This window comes from Salvelinus alpinus, chromosome 1 (genome assembly GCF_045679555.1).
Source record: "Salvelinus alpinus chromosome 1, SLU_Salpinus.1, whole genome shotgun sequence".
In the NCBI taxonomy this organism is placed as follows: Eukaryota; Metazoa; Chordata; class Actinopteri; order Salmoniformes; family Salmonidae; genus Salvelinus; species Salvelinus alpinus.
This window is the reverse complement of record NC_092086.1, coordinates 97,488,616-97,504,192: the sequence shown is the minus strand read 5'-3', so window position 1 is coordinate 97,504,192 and position 15,577 is coordinate 97,488,616. Positions and strand designations below refer to the sequence as shown.

The following is a 15,577-nucleotide window of genomic DNA, read 5'->3' as shown; positions in this document are numbered from 1 at the left end:
AAAGTGCAGGTGCACCCGTGTCGAGGTAATTGAGGTAATATGTACATGTAGGTAGAGTTATTAAATTACTATGCATAGATAATAACAGAGAGTAGCAGCAGCGTAAAAGAGGGTGGGGTGGGGGGCAATGCAAATAGTCCGGGTTGCCATTTGATTAGCTGTTTAGGCTTGGTGTAGAAGCTGTTTAGAAGCCTCTTGGACCTAGACTTGGCGCTCCGGTGCCACTTGCCGTGTGGTAGCAGAGAGAACAGTCTATGACTAGGGTGGCTGGAGTCTTTGACAATTTTTAGGGCTTTCCTCTGACACCGCCTGGTATAGAGGTCCTGGATGGCAGGAAGCTTGGTGCCAGTGATGTACTGGGCCGTACGCACTACCCTCTGTAGTGCCTTGAGATCGGAGGCCGAGCAGTCGCCATACCAGGCAGTGATGCAACCCGTCAGGATGCTCTCGATGGTGCAGCTGTAAAACCGTTTGAGGATCTGAGGGCCCATACTAAATCTTTTCAGTCTCCTGAGGGGGAATAGGCTTTGTTGTGCCCTCTTCACAACTGTCTTCGTGTGCTTGGACCATGTTAGTTTGTTGGTGATGTGGACGCCAAGGAACTTGAAGCTCTCAACTTGCTCCACCCCAGCCCCATCGATGAGAATGGGGGCTTGCTCGATCCTCCTTTTCCTGTAGTCCATGATCATCTCCTTTGTCTTGATCACGTTGAGGGAGAGGTTGTTGTCCTTGCACCACACGGTCAGGTCTCTGACCTCCTCCCTATAGGCTGTCTCATCATTGTCGGTGATCAGGCCTACCACTGTTGTGTCATCAGCAAACTTAATTATGGTGTTGTAGTCATGCCTGGCCGTGCAGTCATGAGAGAACAGGGAGTACAGGAGGGGACTGAGCAGGCAACGCTGAGGGGCCCCCGTGTTGAGGATCAGCATGGCGGATGTGTTGTTACCTACCCTCACCACCTGGGGGCGGCCTGTCAGGAAGTTCGGGATCCAGTTGCAAAGGGAGGTGTTTAGTCCCAGGGTACTTAGCTTAGTGATGAGCTTTGAGGGCACTATGGTGTTGAAAACTGAGCTGTAGTCAATGAATAGTATTCTCACATACAGTGGGGAGAACAAGTATTTGATACACTGACAATTTTGCAGGTTTTCCTACTTACAAAGCATGTAGAGGTCTGTAATTTTTTATCATAGGTACACTTCAACTGTGAGAGAAGGAATCTAAAACAAAAATCCAGAAAATCACATTGTATGATTTTTAAGTAATTAATTTGCATTTTATTGCATGACATAAGTATTTGATACATCAGAAAAGCAGAACTGAATATTTGGTACAGAAACCTTAGTTTGCAATTACAGAGATCATACGTTTCCTGTAGTTCTTGACCAGGTTTGCACACACTGCAGCAGGGATTTTGGCCCACTCCTCCCTACAGACCTTCTCCAGATCCTTCAGGTTTCGGGGCTGTCGCTGGGCAATACGGACTTTCGGCTCCCTCCAAAGATTTTCTATTGGGTTCAGGTCTGGAGACTGGCTAGGCCACTCCAGGACCTTGAGATGCTTCTTACGGAGCCACTCCTTAGTTGCCCTGGCTGTGTGTTTCGGGTCGTTGTCATGCTGGAAGACCCAGCCACGACCCATCTTCAATGCTCTTACTGAGGGAAGGAGGTTGTTGGTCAAGATCTCGCGATACATGGCCCCATCCATCCTCCCCTCAATACGGTGCAGTCGTCCTGTCCCCTTTGCAGAAAAGCATCCCCAAAGAATGATGTTTCCACCTCCATGCTTCACGGTTGGGATGGTGTTCTTGGGGTTGTACTCATCCTTCTATTCCTCCAAACACGGCGAGTGGAGTTTAGAGCAAAAAGCTCTATTTTTGTCTCATCAGACCACATGACCTTCTCCCATTCCTCCTCTGGATCATCCAGATGGTCATTGGCAAACTTCAGACGGGCCTGGACATGCGCTGGCTTGAGCAGGGGGACCTTGCGTGCGCTGCAGGATTTTAATCCATGACGGCGTAGTGTGTTACTAATGGTTTTCTTTGAGACTGTGGTCCCAGCTCTCTTCAGGTCATTGACCAGGTCCTGCCGTGTAATTCTGGGCTGATCCCTCACATTCCTCATGATCATTGATGCCCCACGAGGTGAGATCTTGCATGGAGCCCCAGACCGAGGGTGATTGACCGTCATCTTGAACTTCTTCCATTTTCTAATAATTGTGCAACAGTTGTTGCCTTCTCACCAAGCTGCTTGGCTATTGTCCTGTAGCCCATCCCAGCCTTGTACAGGTCTACAATTTATCCCTGATGTCCTTACACAGCTCTCTGGTCTTGGCCATTGTGGAGAGGTTGGAGTCTGTTTGATTGAGTGTGTGGACAGGTGTCTTTTATACAGGTAACGAGTTCAAACAGGTGCAGTTAATACAGGTAATGAGTGGAGAACAGGAGGGCTTCTTAAAGAAAAACTAACAGGTCTGTGAGAGCCGGAATTCTTACTGGTTGGTAGGTGATCAAATACTTATGTCATGCAATATAATGCAAATTAATTACTTAAAAATCATACAATGTGATTTTCTGGATTTTTGTTTTAGATTCCGTCTCTCACAGTTGAAGTGTACCTATGATAAAAATGACAGACCTCTACATGCTTTGTAAGTAGGAAAACCTGCAAAATCGGCAGTGTATCAAATACTTGTTCTCCCCACTGTAGGTGTTCCTTTTGTCCAGGTGTGAAAGGGCAGTGTGGAGTGCAATAGAGATTGGATCATCTGTGGATCTGTTGGTGCGGTATGCAAATTGGAGTGAGTCTAGGGTTTCTGGGATAATGGTGTTCATGTGAGCCATGACCAGCCTTTCAAAGCATTTCATGGCTACAGATGTGAGTGCTACGGGTCCGTAGTCATTTAGGCAGGTTAGTGTTCTTGGGCACAAGGACTATGGTGGTCTGTTTGAAACGTGTTGGTATTACAGACTCAGACAGGGAGAGGTTGAAAATGTCAGTGAAGACACTTGCCAGTTGGTAAACAATCATAAAAAGGTAGGCTATATTTCCCTATTTACACATCAAGAACAACAACTAATTCTCGCCATAGCAGGATGAACTAAAATCTAACAAAGGAACATTAGATAAACCCTCTCAAACTTTTTAGCTAGTTGGGCGTCAAAATTTCACTGATAAATGATGGGGAATAGGCTGCTCATCCTTTGTCCCAACCAAGCTAACTGGCAAGAGTTGGCTAGCTTGCTAGCTAGCTACTTCCAGACACAAATGAGAGAATACCTCACTGACCATTTTACTCACCCTAGCAGAGTTGGTTAGGCTGTTTACATGTTATCTAGAGCGTTTGTGACTAACTATTACTTTTTTTGCCTACGTTTATTGACACTGGTCATATTCAGCGGGTCTTGTGCGTTCGTAAATTCATCCCTTATTCTGCTCTCTGCCACACTCAGACAAGACAAGAGTGTTTTGAAATTGGAGTAGATAGCTAGTCAGAATGAATTTGCAAACGCAAGAGATATGATAACTGGATAACGGTCATTCAGCATAGCTAGCTAGCAAAGTGATTCACATTTCTTGCTAGCTAACCAAATGACACGTGCATCTCCAACTGTGTAGCCACTGAAAAACGAAACGAGGGGAAAAAGTCACTCACCCACTCCTCCAATGAAATGACGTCCTCCTAGCAGCTAGCTAGCTAATGTTAGGCTCTGTGTTATTAGCTTGCTACATAAATAGATATCAATCAATCAAATGTATTTATAAAGCCCTTCTTACATCAGCTGATACCACAAAGTGCTGTACAGAAACCCAGCCTAAAACCCCAAACAGCAAGCAATGCAGGTGTAGAAGCACGGTGGCTAGGAAAAACTCCCTAGAAAAGCCAGAACCTAGGAAGAAACCTAGAGAGGAACCAGGGTATGAGGGGTGGCCAGTCCTCTTCTGGCTGTGCCGGGTGGAGATTATAATAGAATATGGCCAAGATGTTCAAATGTTCATAGATGACCAGCAGCGTCAAATAATAATAATCACAGTGGTTGTCGAGGGTGCAACAGGTCAGCACCTCAGGAGAAAATGTCAGTTGGCTTTTCATAGCCAATCATTCAGAGTATCTCTACCACTCCTGCTGTCTCTAGAGAGTTGAAAACAGCAGGTCTGGGACAGGTAGCACGTCAGGTGAACAGGTCAGGGTTCCATAGCCACAGACAAAACAGTTGAAACTGGAGCAGCAGCACGGCCAGGTGGACTGGGGACAGCAAGGAGTCATCAGGCCAGGTAGTCCTGAGGCATGGTCCTAGGGCTCAGGTCCTCCGAGAGAGAGAAAAAAAGGAGATAGGCTAGAATATTAGCCACGTTATGACTGACTTGTGATCATTGCCCTTGCTAGTTTGATTGTATTGAATTTGACATTTCTAGCCTTGGTTACATTCGTCCAAAATACTGAGTAACTGAAACTGAAACAGTGCATCCTGAATGGAGGCAGCAAACAATGTACCAGGCCAGCTGTGATTTACAACCTGAGCAATATGTTTTGGACCACCAAGAAATGTATTGGTTAATTATTTAATCATGCATTGAAATGCATCCATCTATTCTGCCAACAATGCCTTAGTGTACATCATGGAATGTTGAGTCAAATAGAACCTATTTTAAAACCTCTTATGAAGTTGGTTTTGTAGCATAAACTGGGATTTTTTTTTTTACTGATATTATGATTTTATGTTTGTTTCTTAACTGCAAAGTATTTAAAACACTGTCAGTTCCACTATCATGCCAAGCTAAACCAAGACAGCAATCTTGAAGTTGAAGTGATTTTGAAGTTGATTAGCTTCCCATATCGCCATGTGAAATAATCAGATAGCCTATTATGCCCTGGCAAATATTTGTATATTTGCCAGAGTAACCTACAACTTTATCTCAGTTTGATATGCTGCTTGAATATATTCATTCCCATATCAGTTAAAAATAGAATGTCATCATGTTTTGGTATCTGTATCTCGCAGCTGGTTTTACCAATAGCCTGGAATCACTAGTTATTACTCAAATTTAAATTAAATGTTTTTTGAGGAGGATTCTAATAAGGCTACAATGCTGTTTGGTTTATTGTTTGAACAGTAGCTGAGGTTATATTTTCTTATCAATGCAAACTAGGCTACTTTGATGCATAGCCTATAGATCAGATCAAGGAACCAAGCGAGATTCATTGCCAACACAACAATGCTCCCACAGCTACGCAAGGAATGATAAGGCACGTTACAATTTTCTTGTGGCACGGGAGTACGTCGAATGTTGGAGTGCACTACAAGGAGCCGCCCGCTTTGTGACTAAAATGCTCGGTAAGGCATAAATCTGCCATAAAGCAGTCTGCATAGTCTACACTACTGCAGCAGAACAAGATGGCTTCTCCTATGGACCCAATATGCCTAAGATTCTAACCAAATGAGACCATGCACTGGATATTGGCTTGCCTAGTTAAATAAAGGTTAAATAAATAAAAATATAAATATTACAAGGATATGTTGGAATGACACCTACAGACAAGACACATTTGAATATTTGAATATTATGGATCTGGGAGTGCATGACATACTCACTCATTTTACACTCAAAAACTCTGGATAGAATGAAATGTGTAACATAAACTCTATTGACCCTGAACTGACCTCTACCTCAGATGCCAGCTAAGAGAGTTCGTCATCCTTAAAGTGAGGGGGGAAAACCGATCGATCGATCGATCGATCGGTCGGTCGGTCGGTCGGTCGGTCGGTCGGTCGGTCGGTCGGTCTGTCTGTCTGTCTGTCTGTCTGTCTGTCTGTCTGTCTGTCTGTCTGTCTCTGTCTGTGTGAGAGAGAGAGAGAGAGAGAGAGAGAGAGAGAGAGAGAGAGAGAGAGAGAGAGAGAGAGAGAGAGAGAGAGAGAGAGAGAGAGAGAGAGAGAGGGGGGGGGGCGTAGTAGGGGTTAGTATGGTTGGCTGACCATATGTCTGCGGTTCTGTGGTGAATGAATATCTGGCGGTGTTGTTAAATCCCTGAGAAATGTTCATTTTGGATCCCACTCTTTGCTTACATACCTTATGCACACCCACCCTCCCTCCCTCCCTCATTTCCAATGTTCCCATTCCCTTTCCTTTTCCATTATGTATAATCTTAATGGAACTTAAAACGAAATAAGACAAACCATAAACAGTTCTTCAATGTACCCATCATGTTTGTGTAGTGCAAATGCAATGGAGGCTTACTCTCCAGTCATCACCACACTTCACACACACATATGGAAATCTTTAAGGTCTATAGGAGAGGGAAAGGTTGGTCAGGTAGGCTACCAAAACAACATCCAGACTATATGGAGGAAGGGCACTAGTCTTGCTAACACCAGCCTCTCTAGCTCGCTGTTTAGTCACGTGGGCTGCGCGTCAGCCAGGCTAGAAGGGCACCAGGCAGGTGTCTCATTTCACCTGTAGAACACCTGAAGTAAAGGTGTCTGCATTGTATTGGGCTGGTCTTCTCAGTCTATGCTGACAGACATTTTAGTACAGCGTACTGGAAAAAGGACGTCTAGCGGGGAAAGGATGTCCAGTTCACAGTGTGATGCCTAAACCACTTTTCACCCCACCCTCACAATCAATGGACAGTCTGCTATCTCACTGGGTTCTCTGAAAGTCGCATTGCCCTTGCTTGTGGACTCCTTGATCTACTTGGTATTTCTATGACCCTGCCAAGCGGTCTCGTTTACCGTGGGACCAACCTAGATCATTACTTGGATTATACGAGCCGCGTATCGCCTACCCCTTCCCCGCCGCTACTCCACTCATGCCCCACACTCACTCTCTAAATACAGACTTTCCGTAACACTGGGAATGGATGTTTCCCTGAACGACTATAACTGATCAATTGACATAGATTATCGGAAAAAGAAAATTAATAAAGCCTACAGAAGAAATTAAAGAAGACAAGGGAAACTAATGGACAATGGGAATAATTAAGCATATTTTAAATGTTTCTTATATAAACATTGTAGACCTAGTTTTAGAAACAGATCAAGTAAAAAAAAAGGCAAACCTGCGATCTTGCCCAACACCTGTCATGATTTCGGCGAAATGAGGTGTTGGACAAACGGAACATACCCTGCGCGTATTCGCTCACATTTTGGCTATACGATACCAGAGAAAACCCATTCCCCTCCGCCAGCATCCTAACTGATGTGCCCGGAGTGCTCTGCTGATGCTCGCGGGAATTGTTGCATTCCCCCAACGAACGGATTGCAGACAGTACCAGTTGAGAGATCCTGACGGTGCCCGACTTTCCCTGGCACGGGTAACTGCGCGGGATGAGAGATGAGTTACCTCCTCTCTACACTGGTGGTGTTGTAAGTTAAATGTGCAGTAACACTTGATGCGCAGTAACCCTTGATGCGCAATTTAAGATTTTCTGGAGTGAAACGAGTGCAAGTAGCCCGTGTTACATGAATGGTGTGTGTGTATGTGTGTCTGTGCACATGTGTTTCTCTTCATGCATGCTCTGACTATCATTCCAGCACCTGTTAACAGGTGTGGTGTTAGACACGTCAGATAGTGTCCACGTTCTCCTTTAGACATTTGATTAATAAAAAAATATATATCTGGACAGCTAACTATGGTATAGAAATTGCATATGCATGCTTCTGTTTTTCCAATACCATGTGGTGGTGGAATCTTGTGTTTTTTATCTGTGCAATTCCTCTGAGGCTGTTCCACATGGTCATACAGCCTATAAAACTATCATGTCAGCTCCTGCAGCATTGCTCCTCTGGTCACTCAACCATGTCCCATAACCTCTTTTTATTCTCCCCAGACTGAAAGACCAGCCGTTTGTCACTGACAAAAGGTCTGCTAACAGGTTATGAATTAACAAGAGGAATACAGTATGACTGTACCTTATTAGTGCCTTTGATTGGGTGTTTGACAGGATTGTGATTAGTTAAGTGGATAATCAGTAACTACCTCTTCCCCAAATTTGGGCACCAATCCGCTTTAACCAAGCATAAAGCAATTCTATCAGACTTGTTAACGAGTCTTCCATTTACTGTTAAAAACGATCCCGTTTCCCTCTGTAAAGTGTCCCTGTCAACCCCATTTTGGTCATGTATCTCTCAAACTTATTCTCCACTTCTCAAACAGAGAAGAGGTCAGGTTTTTAGAGGTAACACGGAGATAGAACAAAAGTAGATGAGGAGCAGAAGTGGAGCAGCAGACATCTGTGTGCAGTTTGCACCAGCTGTAGGCTGTGTTCCAGGCATCTGGACAGCACAGGGGGTATAGGGGTCTCTTAATGAGCACACAGCCAGACGGTACTGGGAAGCTGAACCAACACTCTACTGGTAACGTTTCTCCTGCTCTCCCCCCTCTATTTTAAGATGGAGTTCAGCATTGTAATGCAATCTATGTATCTATGCATGTGCTGTGTGTGCCGGAGAAGGATAAGAACTTAAAGTGCTTAGATAGATTGCTGGATGGATTAGTGAATATTGATATCCTGTTAGCTCACCATAGATATGAGCTGAGCTCAGCAGCCGTCCCTAGAGAGAGACAGCATGGCCACTGTCTCTTGTTGTGAGGGTTTGATCTAAAAAATAATTTTTGGGGAGGCATAGAGACTGGTTTAAAATTGGTGGTGGAGGCAGAAAAGAGGCAGGAACATGGCAGCCAGACTGCTTTTGTATTCTTTTGGGATGAAAAATACCACATGTAATCTCAAGGCAGATCCATTCTCCCCTTCTCTCAGATCTGTCCAGGCTTTACTAGTGGTCTGCAGCCCCCTGCAGGTAAATGTGTGTATAGAATTGTATCCATTTAGTTTTTTTTATATCCAATTCTGGATAAAGTCTCTCATTCTAACCACATGCCTGTATGTTTTGTGGTGGTACAGGTCTTAGCTGTGGACAATGTTAATTTCAGCGTATACGTGGAGAATCAGACACGAGGTCGAGACGCCATGAGCCGTCGGCAGCACAGAGTGTACCAGCTGTACAGCAGGACAAGCGGCAAACACGTGCAGGTGATGGGAAGGAGAATCAGTGCCAAGGGAGACGATGGGGATAAATATGGTAAGATATAATAGTAGACGCTTAGAAAAAAGGGTTCTTCGGCTGTCCCCATAGGAGTAGTTCCATGTAGAACCCTCTGTGGAAAGAGTTCTTACATGGAGCCCAAAAAGGTTCTACCTGGAACCAAAAAGGGTTCTTCTAAGGGTTTTCCTATGTGGACAGCCGAAGAACCCTTTTAGGTTCTAGATAGCACCTTTTTTTTCTCCTAGGAGTGTACTTCCTATTAACATATTTAACATTCACATGAATATACAGAACACTCCAATACAAATCAGAATCAGCTAGAACCAAACAGTAATTCCCTGTATGTTATCATATCTACAGTACATGGCCCTCAAATTCATAAACTATCAAATGGACAGACAAGCCCTTTGGCTACTGATGACAGCACGGAAAGTGGTACCGGAGCGCCAAGTCTAGGTCCAAGAGGCTTCTAAACAGCTTCTACCCCCAAGCCATAAGACTCCTGAACAGCTAATCAAATGGTTACCCAGACTACTTGCATTGCCCCCCCTCCTCTTCAATGCTGCTACTACTGCTGCTACTGCTCAGTTATTATCTATGCATAGTCACTTTAATAACTCTACCTACATGTACATATTACCTCAATTACCTCGACACCGGTACCCCCTGTATATAGCCCCACAATTTTTATTTAACTCTTATTTTTAATTATTTGTTATTCTTATCTCTTACTTTTGTTTTTGTTGGTATTTTCTTAAAACTGCATTGTTGGTTAAGGGCTTGTAAGTAAGCATTTCACTGTAAGGTGAATACCTGTTGTATTCGGCGCATGTGACAAATACAATTTGATTTGATTAACAGACCCTAACATGAGAAATAGAAAGAGGAAAAAGATGGAGCAGCAGTTTCTGTGTGTTAGACTCAGTCCCACTATACGCCATTGATAAGGTCATCGGTTTTCCATTTACCCTGCTTTGTTGGAGGGGGATCGATGGGGTTTGGGGTAGGTAGTGAGAGGGAGATAGAGAAGAAATGTATGTTATTGATTGGGTTTGACCTCTGCATTATGTTGTTGGGCTACATCAATGATCTAATTGCATTTAACAATCCCCCCATCCCGTCCTACAGTATATTCTCAATTTCTATGCCCTCTTACAATCTGTCTTTTTGGGCCTCTGTCTCCTTCCAAGCCCAGCTTGTTGTGGAGGCTGATACCTTTGGAAGTCAGGTGAGAATCCGTGGTAAAGAAACCAACTTCTACCTGTGCATGAACCGTCGAGGCAAGCTTGTGGGGAAGGTGAGACAAACACAATTTTTTATTCTGACTCGCTATACTTTCCTTTCAATGTGGAGTTTAACCTGGAGTTATTCACTTTCATCTTGTATTGACATGATCATGTATGTGTGTCTCCCAGAAGGCTAGTAATCGCAGTGCAGACTGTGTCTTCATTGAGATGGTATTGGAGAACCACTACACAGCTCTGAGGTCAGCATGCTATACGGGATGGTACGTGGGCTTCACCAAGAGGGGACGCCCCAGGAGAGGCCCTCAGACACTGCCCAACCAGCAGAACGTTCACTTCATGAAGCGCCTGCCCCCCGGGGAGCAACCGGACCTGCAGCCCTTCCGCTTCACCAGTCAGCAAGAGGAAAAAGAGAGTGAGAGGGACCCGACCAACAGCAACTACAGCACCTAGATAGTCAACTGTCCTTCCCCCAGTGAATAGAATGTTAGTTTGCTTGGCTGAGCCCAGGTAAAGAGCTTATTGGTGTATACAGAATGTACATCAAAAGACTTGGAATTAAACAATCTGACCACATGATGTCAGTGGTTGGTGCTGTGGAAGTGACCAGGGAAAAATGGCCTTGCCTTCTTCCTCCCCATTCCAAAGACACAATGTTGTTTCAAAGTCTGTTGAATTACAATTTACAGTGCCAACCATTCTAGTTAGGCTACAGAAGATAGCTAAATTCACTGTTTGCTACCACAGGGGTTAAAGATGTGCTACCAAAGACAACTGAACCAGAGTTCAATACCAAATATTCATGTCTTGAACATCCCAATGATGACAAAAACCATAACATTCCATACCAAATATTCATGTTTTGAACATCCCAAAGATGAATGGTCAACCTTTCAGTAACAAACACAAGAACCACCAAAGACGACTGGACTATAATGTGTAGCCAACACAGAGGGTCAGTCATGGTTTCCCCAAGACATTTCTTGTATGTTTCTCTTCATATTTGATTCAGGAACTACTGTTGCTGCCTATTCACTCAATACAGAAAGCTGCTGTAACGTAGTTAGTACAATATCTTCAGTTTGACTCATTGGAAAATATTTAACAAGAAATTGAAAAATTATATAATGGATTTTATTACAATCGTTATCGTTATTACAATTATTTATTCAACTTGATGGTATGACAGCTATTTTATACCAATGGTATTGCCTTAATTGAATACATACACTGAGTGAACAAAACATTAGGAACACCTTCCTAATATTGAGTTGCACTCCCCTTTGCCCTCAGAACAGCCTCAATTCATCAGGGCATGGACTTCACAAGGTATCGAATACGTTCCACAGAGATGCTGGCTCATGTTGACTCCAATGCTTCCCACAGTTGTGTCAAGTTGGCTGGATGTCATTTGGGTGGTGGACCATTCTTGATACACACGGGAAACTGTTGAGCGTGAAAAACCCAGCAGCGTTGCAGTTCTTGACACACATACACAATCCATGTCTCAATTGTCTCAAGGCCTAAAAATCCTTATTAAACCCATCTCCTCCCCTTCATCTACACCAATGGAAGTGGATTTAACAAGTGACATCAATAAGGGATCAAAGCTTTCACCTGGTCAGTCTATGTCAGGGATGGTCAACTTTGATGGGGGTGGGGGCCACAAAAAAACAGATCTCATCATGAGGGGTCGCAGTGGCTTGTGGATCTGCGTACCCACATCCATACACCCCAGCTTGCGAGCAAGACATTTGTGGCCCACCTCATGACAGAGAAAACATTTTACGTTTTTAAAATTAATTTCCTGCAATTCTACACATTTTGCCATGGGGAGTAGAGAAAATGTTGCAGGTTTATAGCAAGTTTGCTGCAATTCTACACATTTTGCCATGATGCAGAGAACATTTGGCAATTTTATAACTCATTTCATGCAATTCTACTCATTTTGTCATGGGGCAGAGGCAAATGTTTGCAGTTTTTAATTATATCTGATAATCAATAGGCCCCACCCTGGTCAGTAGTTCGACCATGCTTACTAGTTTAGATTGGTAAATTAGTCTAGCTGCCAGCAATCTAAAAACATTTAGCTGACGTGGGCTAATTGAGTGACTGCTGATGCACAACCAAATTTCTAGATTGCACCTTGTGTATTCTATCTCTCAACAGTAAGTGGAGCCAAGACCTGAGTTCCCCCCCAAAATAATTGAAATTGGTCCGTGGACAACTCATAACCTAGACATTGCTGGCACCATGCTCGGAGTCATTGCTGCTGTGTTCCATACAAATAAAAAAAAGTATACAAGTTCCATTTGGTGGTCACTGGGAGCATCTGCACGGAACACAGAATATGTGCCAAACCACAGGATTAAGTCAATTGATTCTTCCTTTGGAAAACGAGCTGAGCCTATGGAGACTTTCTCGGATGGGATGCACCTGCCAATACGTAGAATCAATGGTGATCAGGTTAGTCGACAACTACTAAAGTCTTGATAAATGGGAAATGAGCTTAAACAGAGAGTACCTATACACTAACATATTAGTGTGTTATAGATGTATCTACTTGTGAGCAGTGCAGCCTTCCATAACTGGATGGTGGCCTCATTGAGGGCCACATCCATAATCATGATCATTTCCTGCAGCTGGGACTCTCACAGGCATGTGTGCCCTGTGGCAAATATGGTGGATAAATGAAGATGTTGTATAAATGATCACGGTTCGTGTCTGTGTAAGTGAGCTTTCCCTCGCTCACAGTTCCTCCATAATCTCTGGCATGCTCACGCGAGAGAGGGAACGTCCCATTTAGACAGGATTTTTTTTCAGTGTGAAACTGCCCAATAAACAGCCTGCTCTGGTCTACTTATTCCACCCCCCTTGTGTTCTCTTCAATTTCTGCCCTGTAGTACTGAGGAGGGAGGGGCAAGAGGTACAGCCTCTCATTGTGGCAGGTAGCCTAGTGGTTAAGAGCATGGGGCCAGTAACCGAAAGATCACTGGTTCGAATTCCCAAGGTGGAAAACTCTGACGTTCTGCCCTTGAGCAAGGCAGTTTACCCCCAACAACTGCTCCCTGGGCGCCGATGACATTGATTAAGGCAGCCCACTGCACCTCTCTGATTCAGAGGGGTCGTGATAAATGCAGAAGACCAATTTCAGTTGAATGCATTCTAATATGCAACTGACTAGAACATTTCCTTGAGAGAATGGGAGGATTCGATTATGCGGAGCAACAGGCTAAGGCCGTTACGTCATTGGGCGAAAGTGGGGTGGGAGGAGCTCCCTTCTCATATGGAACAGTAATCTGTGCCACTCGGTCAGCATGGTGCATCGTCTAGAAACATACATTTATTTCCCATAAAATTTATGTTTGAATTTAACTAGTTTTCAATGGCAGATAAAGCTCAAAAGCAATCACTTTTGCATGTGAGAAAACACGCCCGGGCGAGATTAATCGAACCACCTCAATGTGTGCAAGGCAGAGAATGGGCTGGATGTGTAGAGGAATGTGGGTTCCAGTGCATTCCTGATCACCTTTTTGTGCTCCAGAATTCCCCGTCTGCAGACTAACCAATGATTTTCCCCTCGATACACTACACCAGTGTTTCACAAACTCGGTCCTGGGGATACCAAGGGGTGCACGTTTCGGTTTTTGCCCTAGCACTACACAGCCAATTCAAATAATCAACTCATCTAAAAGCTTTACTTAAATCAGAGGTGTAGCGCTAGGGCAAAAACCAAAACGTGCACCCCCTGGGTCCCCAGGACCGAGTTTGGGAAACACTGCACTACACACACCAATTCAGAGTTAATAAAATATATCCTCAATTCACTAGTTTCTGGCCAATTTCCAGAGGCACACTCATTAAACTCAAAATGCTACACACAAGTCCTGCTTCGGTCATTCTCAGACCAGGACTTTATCAGGATTCTTTTAAATAGACTAACAATGAGGTCAGAGTCGTGGTTTGGTCTGTACATACAGTACCGATGGCATAATTACATGATATTGAACAAACACTGCTCATACACGCTGGTTTACACTCCTTCACAGTCAAGTACTTTATTTGTATTAATGGTTTTTCTTTCTTTAAAAAAATCATTTCAATATACAACACCATTTTAGACGAGACAATGCTGTTTACAACTAATGTCCGCTCAGTTAGGGGTCATTCAGAACCTAGACAGGCAGACAGCAAGAGGACAGAACAAGACAGGGAGAGAAAGTGAAAGAGGGACGCAAGGTAGAGAACTAGGGATATGAGAGGGTTAATTTGAGAGGGGTTTGGAAAGAGAAACTACAATTCTTAGTACAATGTAACAAAGAAAGCTAAATTAAAAGTCCCAAATAAAAAGTAAAAGTTAGAAAAACAAAGGTCACTAGCACACGGTTGTCCCATCATTCATCCATGCAGTAAAGTAATGTACACGTCAGCATTCTCTCTTCCAGTCTTTTTTCTTTCTTCCACCAAACAAAATGAGAAAATAACAATATTGATACAGTCCTTGGGTCCAAGGGGCAGGCCTGAGGTATCTGTCACTCAGTCAGGATGAGAAGAGTTGAGCCCCGGGACCGCCTCTTTTTTCCACCCCAGGGCATCTTTAACAGGCCATCTCCAGCCCCCTCCTTCAGCTATTCAGTTCAGATTCCTTCATGTCCAGGCCTCTGTCTTGAGGGAGCAGAGTAAGGGGAGGTGGGGCTTAGAGTGTGACCTAATAGACTCCGCTCTGTGTGTGAGAGTATGTGTGTTTGTGTGATTTTCAGGGGGGTAAGGGGAAGTGTGTTTGAGCACTGAATGGCCGAATGGGGATGGATGACCCCTCCACATGAACACCAGGAGGACGACAGAGATGGTGCAAAAAGAATGATGGAGGAATGGGGAAGGGAGGGTGGGTCCTTTCCTTGACCTCTGACCCTGACACATTGACTTGGCAATCAGGACTGTCCTCGGACACACACACACACGCCACCGGGCCTGCCCTGCAGAGAGAGACGCACACACTCAGCACACTATTCATGTATTCTTGTAGGTGTATTAGATTTAGGTCAGTAGTCCCGCCACCAAGCAAAACATTTTGGAGTTGTACATGAGCTGCAGAGCTTACCCAAAGAAGATCAATAGAATAAATAGGATGGCTGCCTTAAAAAGGTAGAGTCATCAACGTATAAAGTAAACAGAAATATAGAGCAGACTTAAAGGCTTTGGTCTCTGCATGTTCCGCAATTGCATCACACCCTCCATACGAAGCCTCCGATCCCCTTTTCGGATCAAGTATAAATTGGCTTTTACG

General features: G+C 44.1%; 2 protein-coding genes across 3 annotated transcripts in view; one reads left to right on the top strand and one right to left on the bottom strand.

Annotated features, from left to right (window-relative positions):
- The first annotated feature begins 8,918 nt into the window (after positions 1–8,918).
- Positions 8,919–10,857, top strand: LOC139535584 (fibroblast growth factor 18-like). The gene is made up of 3 exons (XM_071335148.1): positions 8,919–9,082; positions 10,237–10,343; positions 10,462–10,857. Exons 1-3 carry the CDS (start codon positions 8,971–8,973, stop codon positions 10,741–10,743), a joined length of 501 nt encoding a protein of 166 aa, XP_071191249.1. The 5' UTR covers positions 8,919–8,970; the 3' UTR covers positions 10,744–10,857.
- Positions 10,858–14,322: 3,465 nt separating this feature from the next.
- LOC139535568 (F-box and WD repeat domain-containing 11-B-like) overlaps positions 14,323–15,577 on the bottom strand; it is a 32,012-nt gene continuing 30,757 nt past the window's right edge. For both annotated transcript variants that reach the window (XM_071335102.1, XM_071335111.1), the window contains exon 13: positions 14,323–15,266. The gene's annotated coding sequence lies outside the window, so the exon portion shown is untranslated. The remainder of the gene's footprint in view (positions 15,267–15,577) is intronic.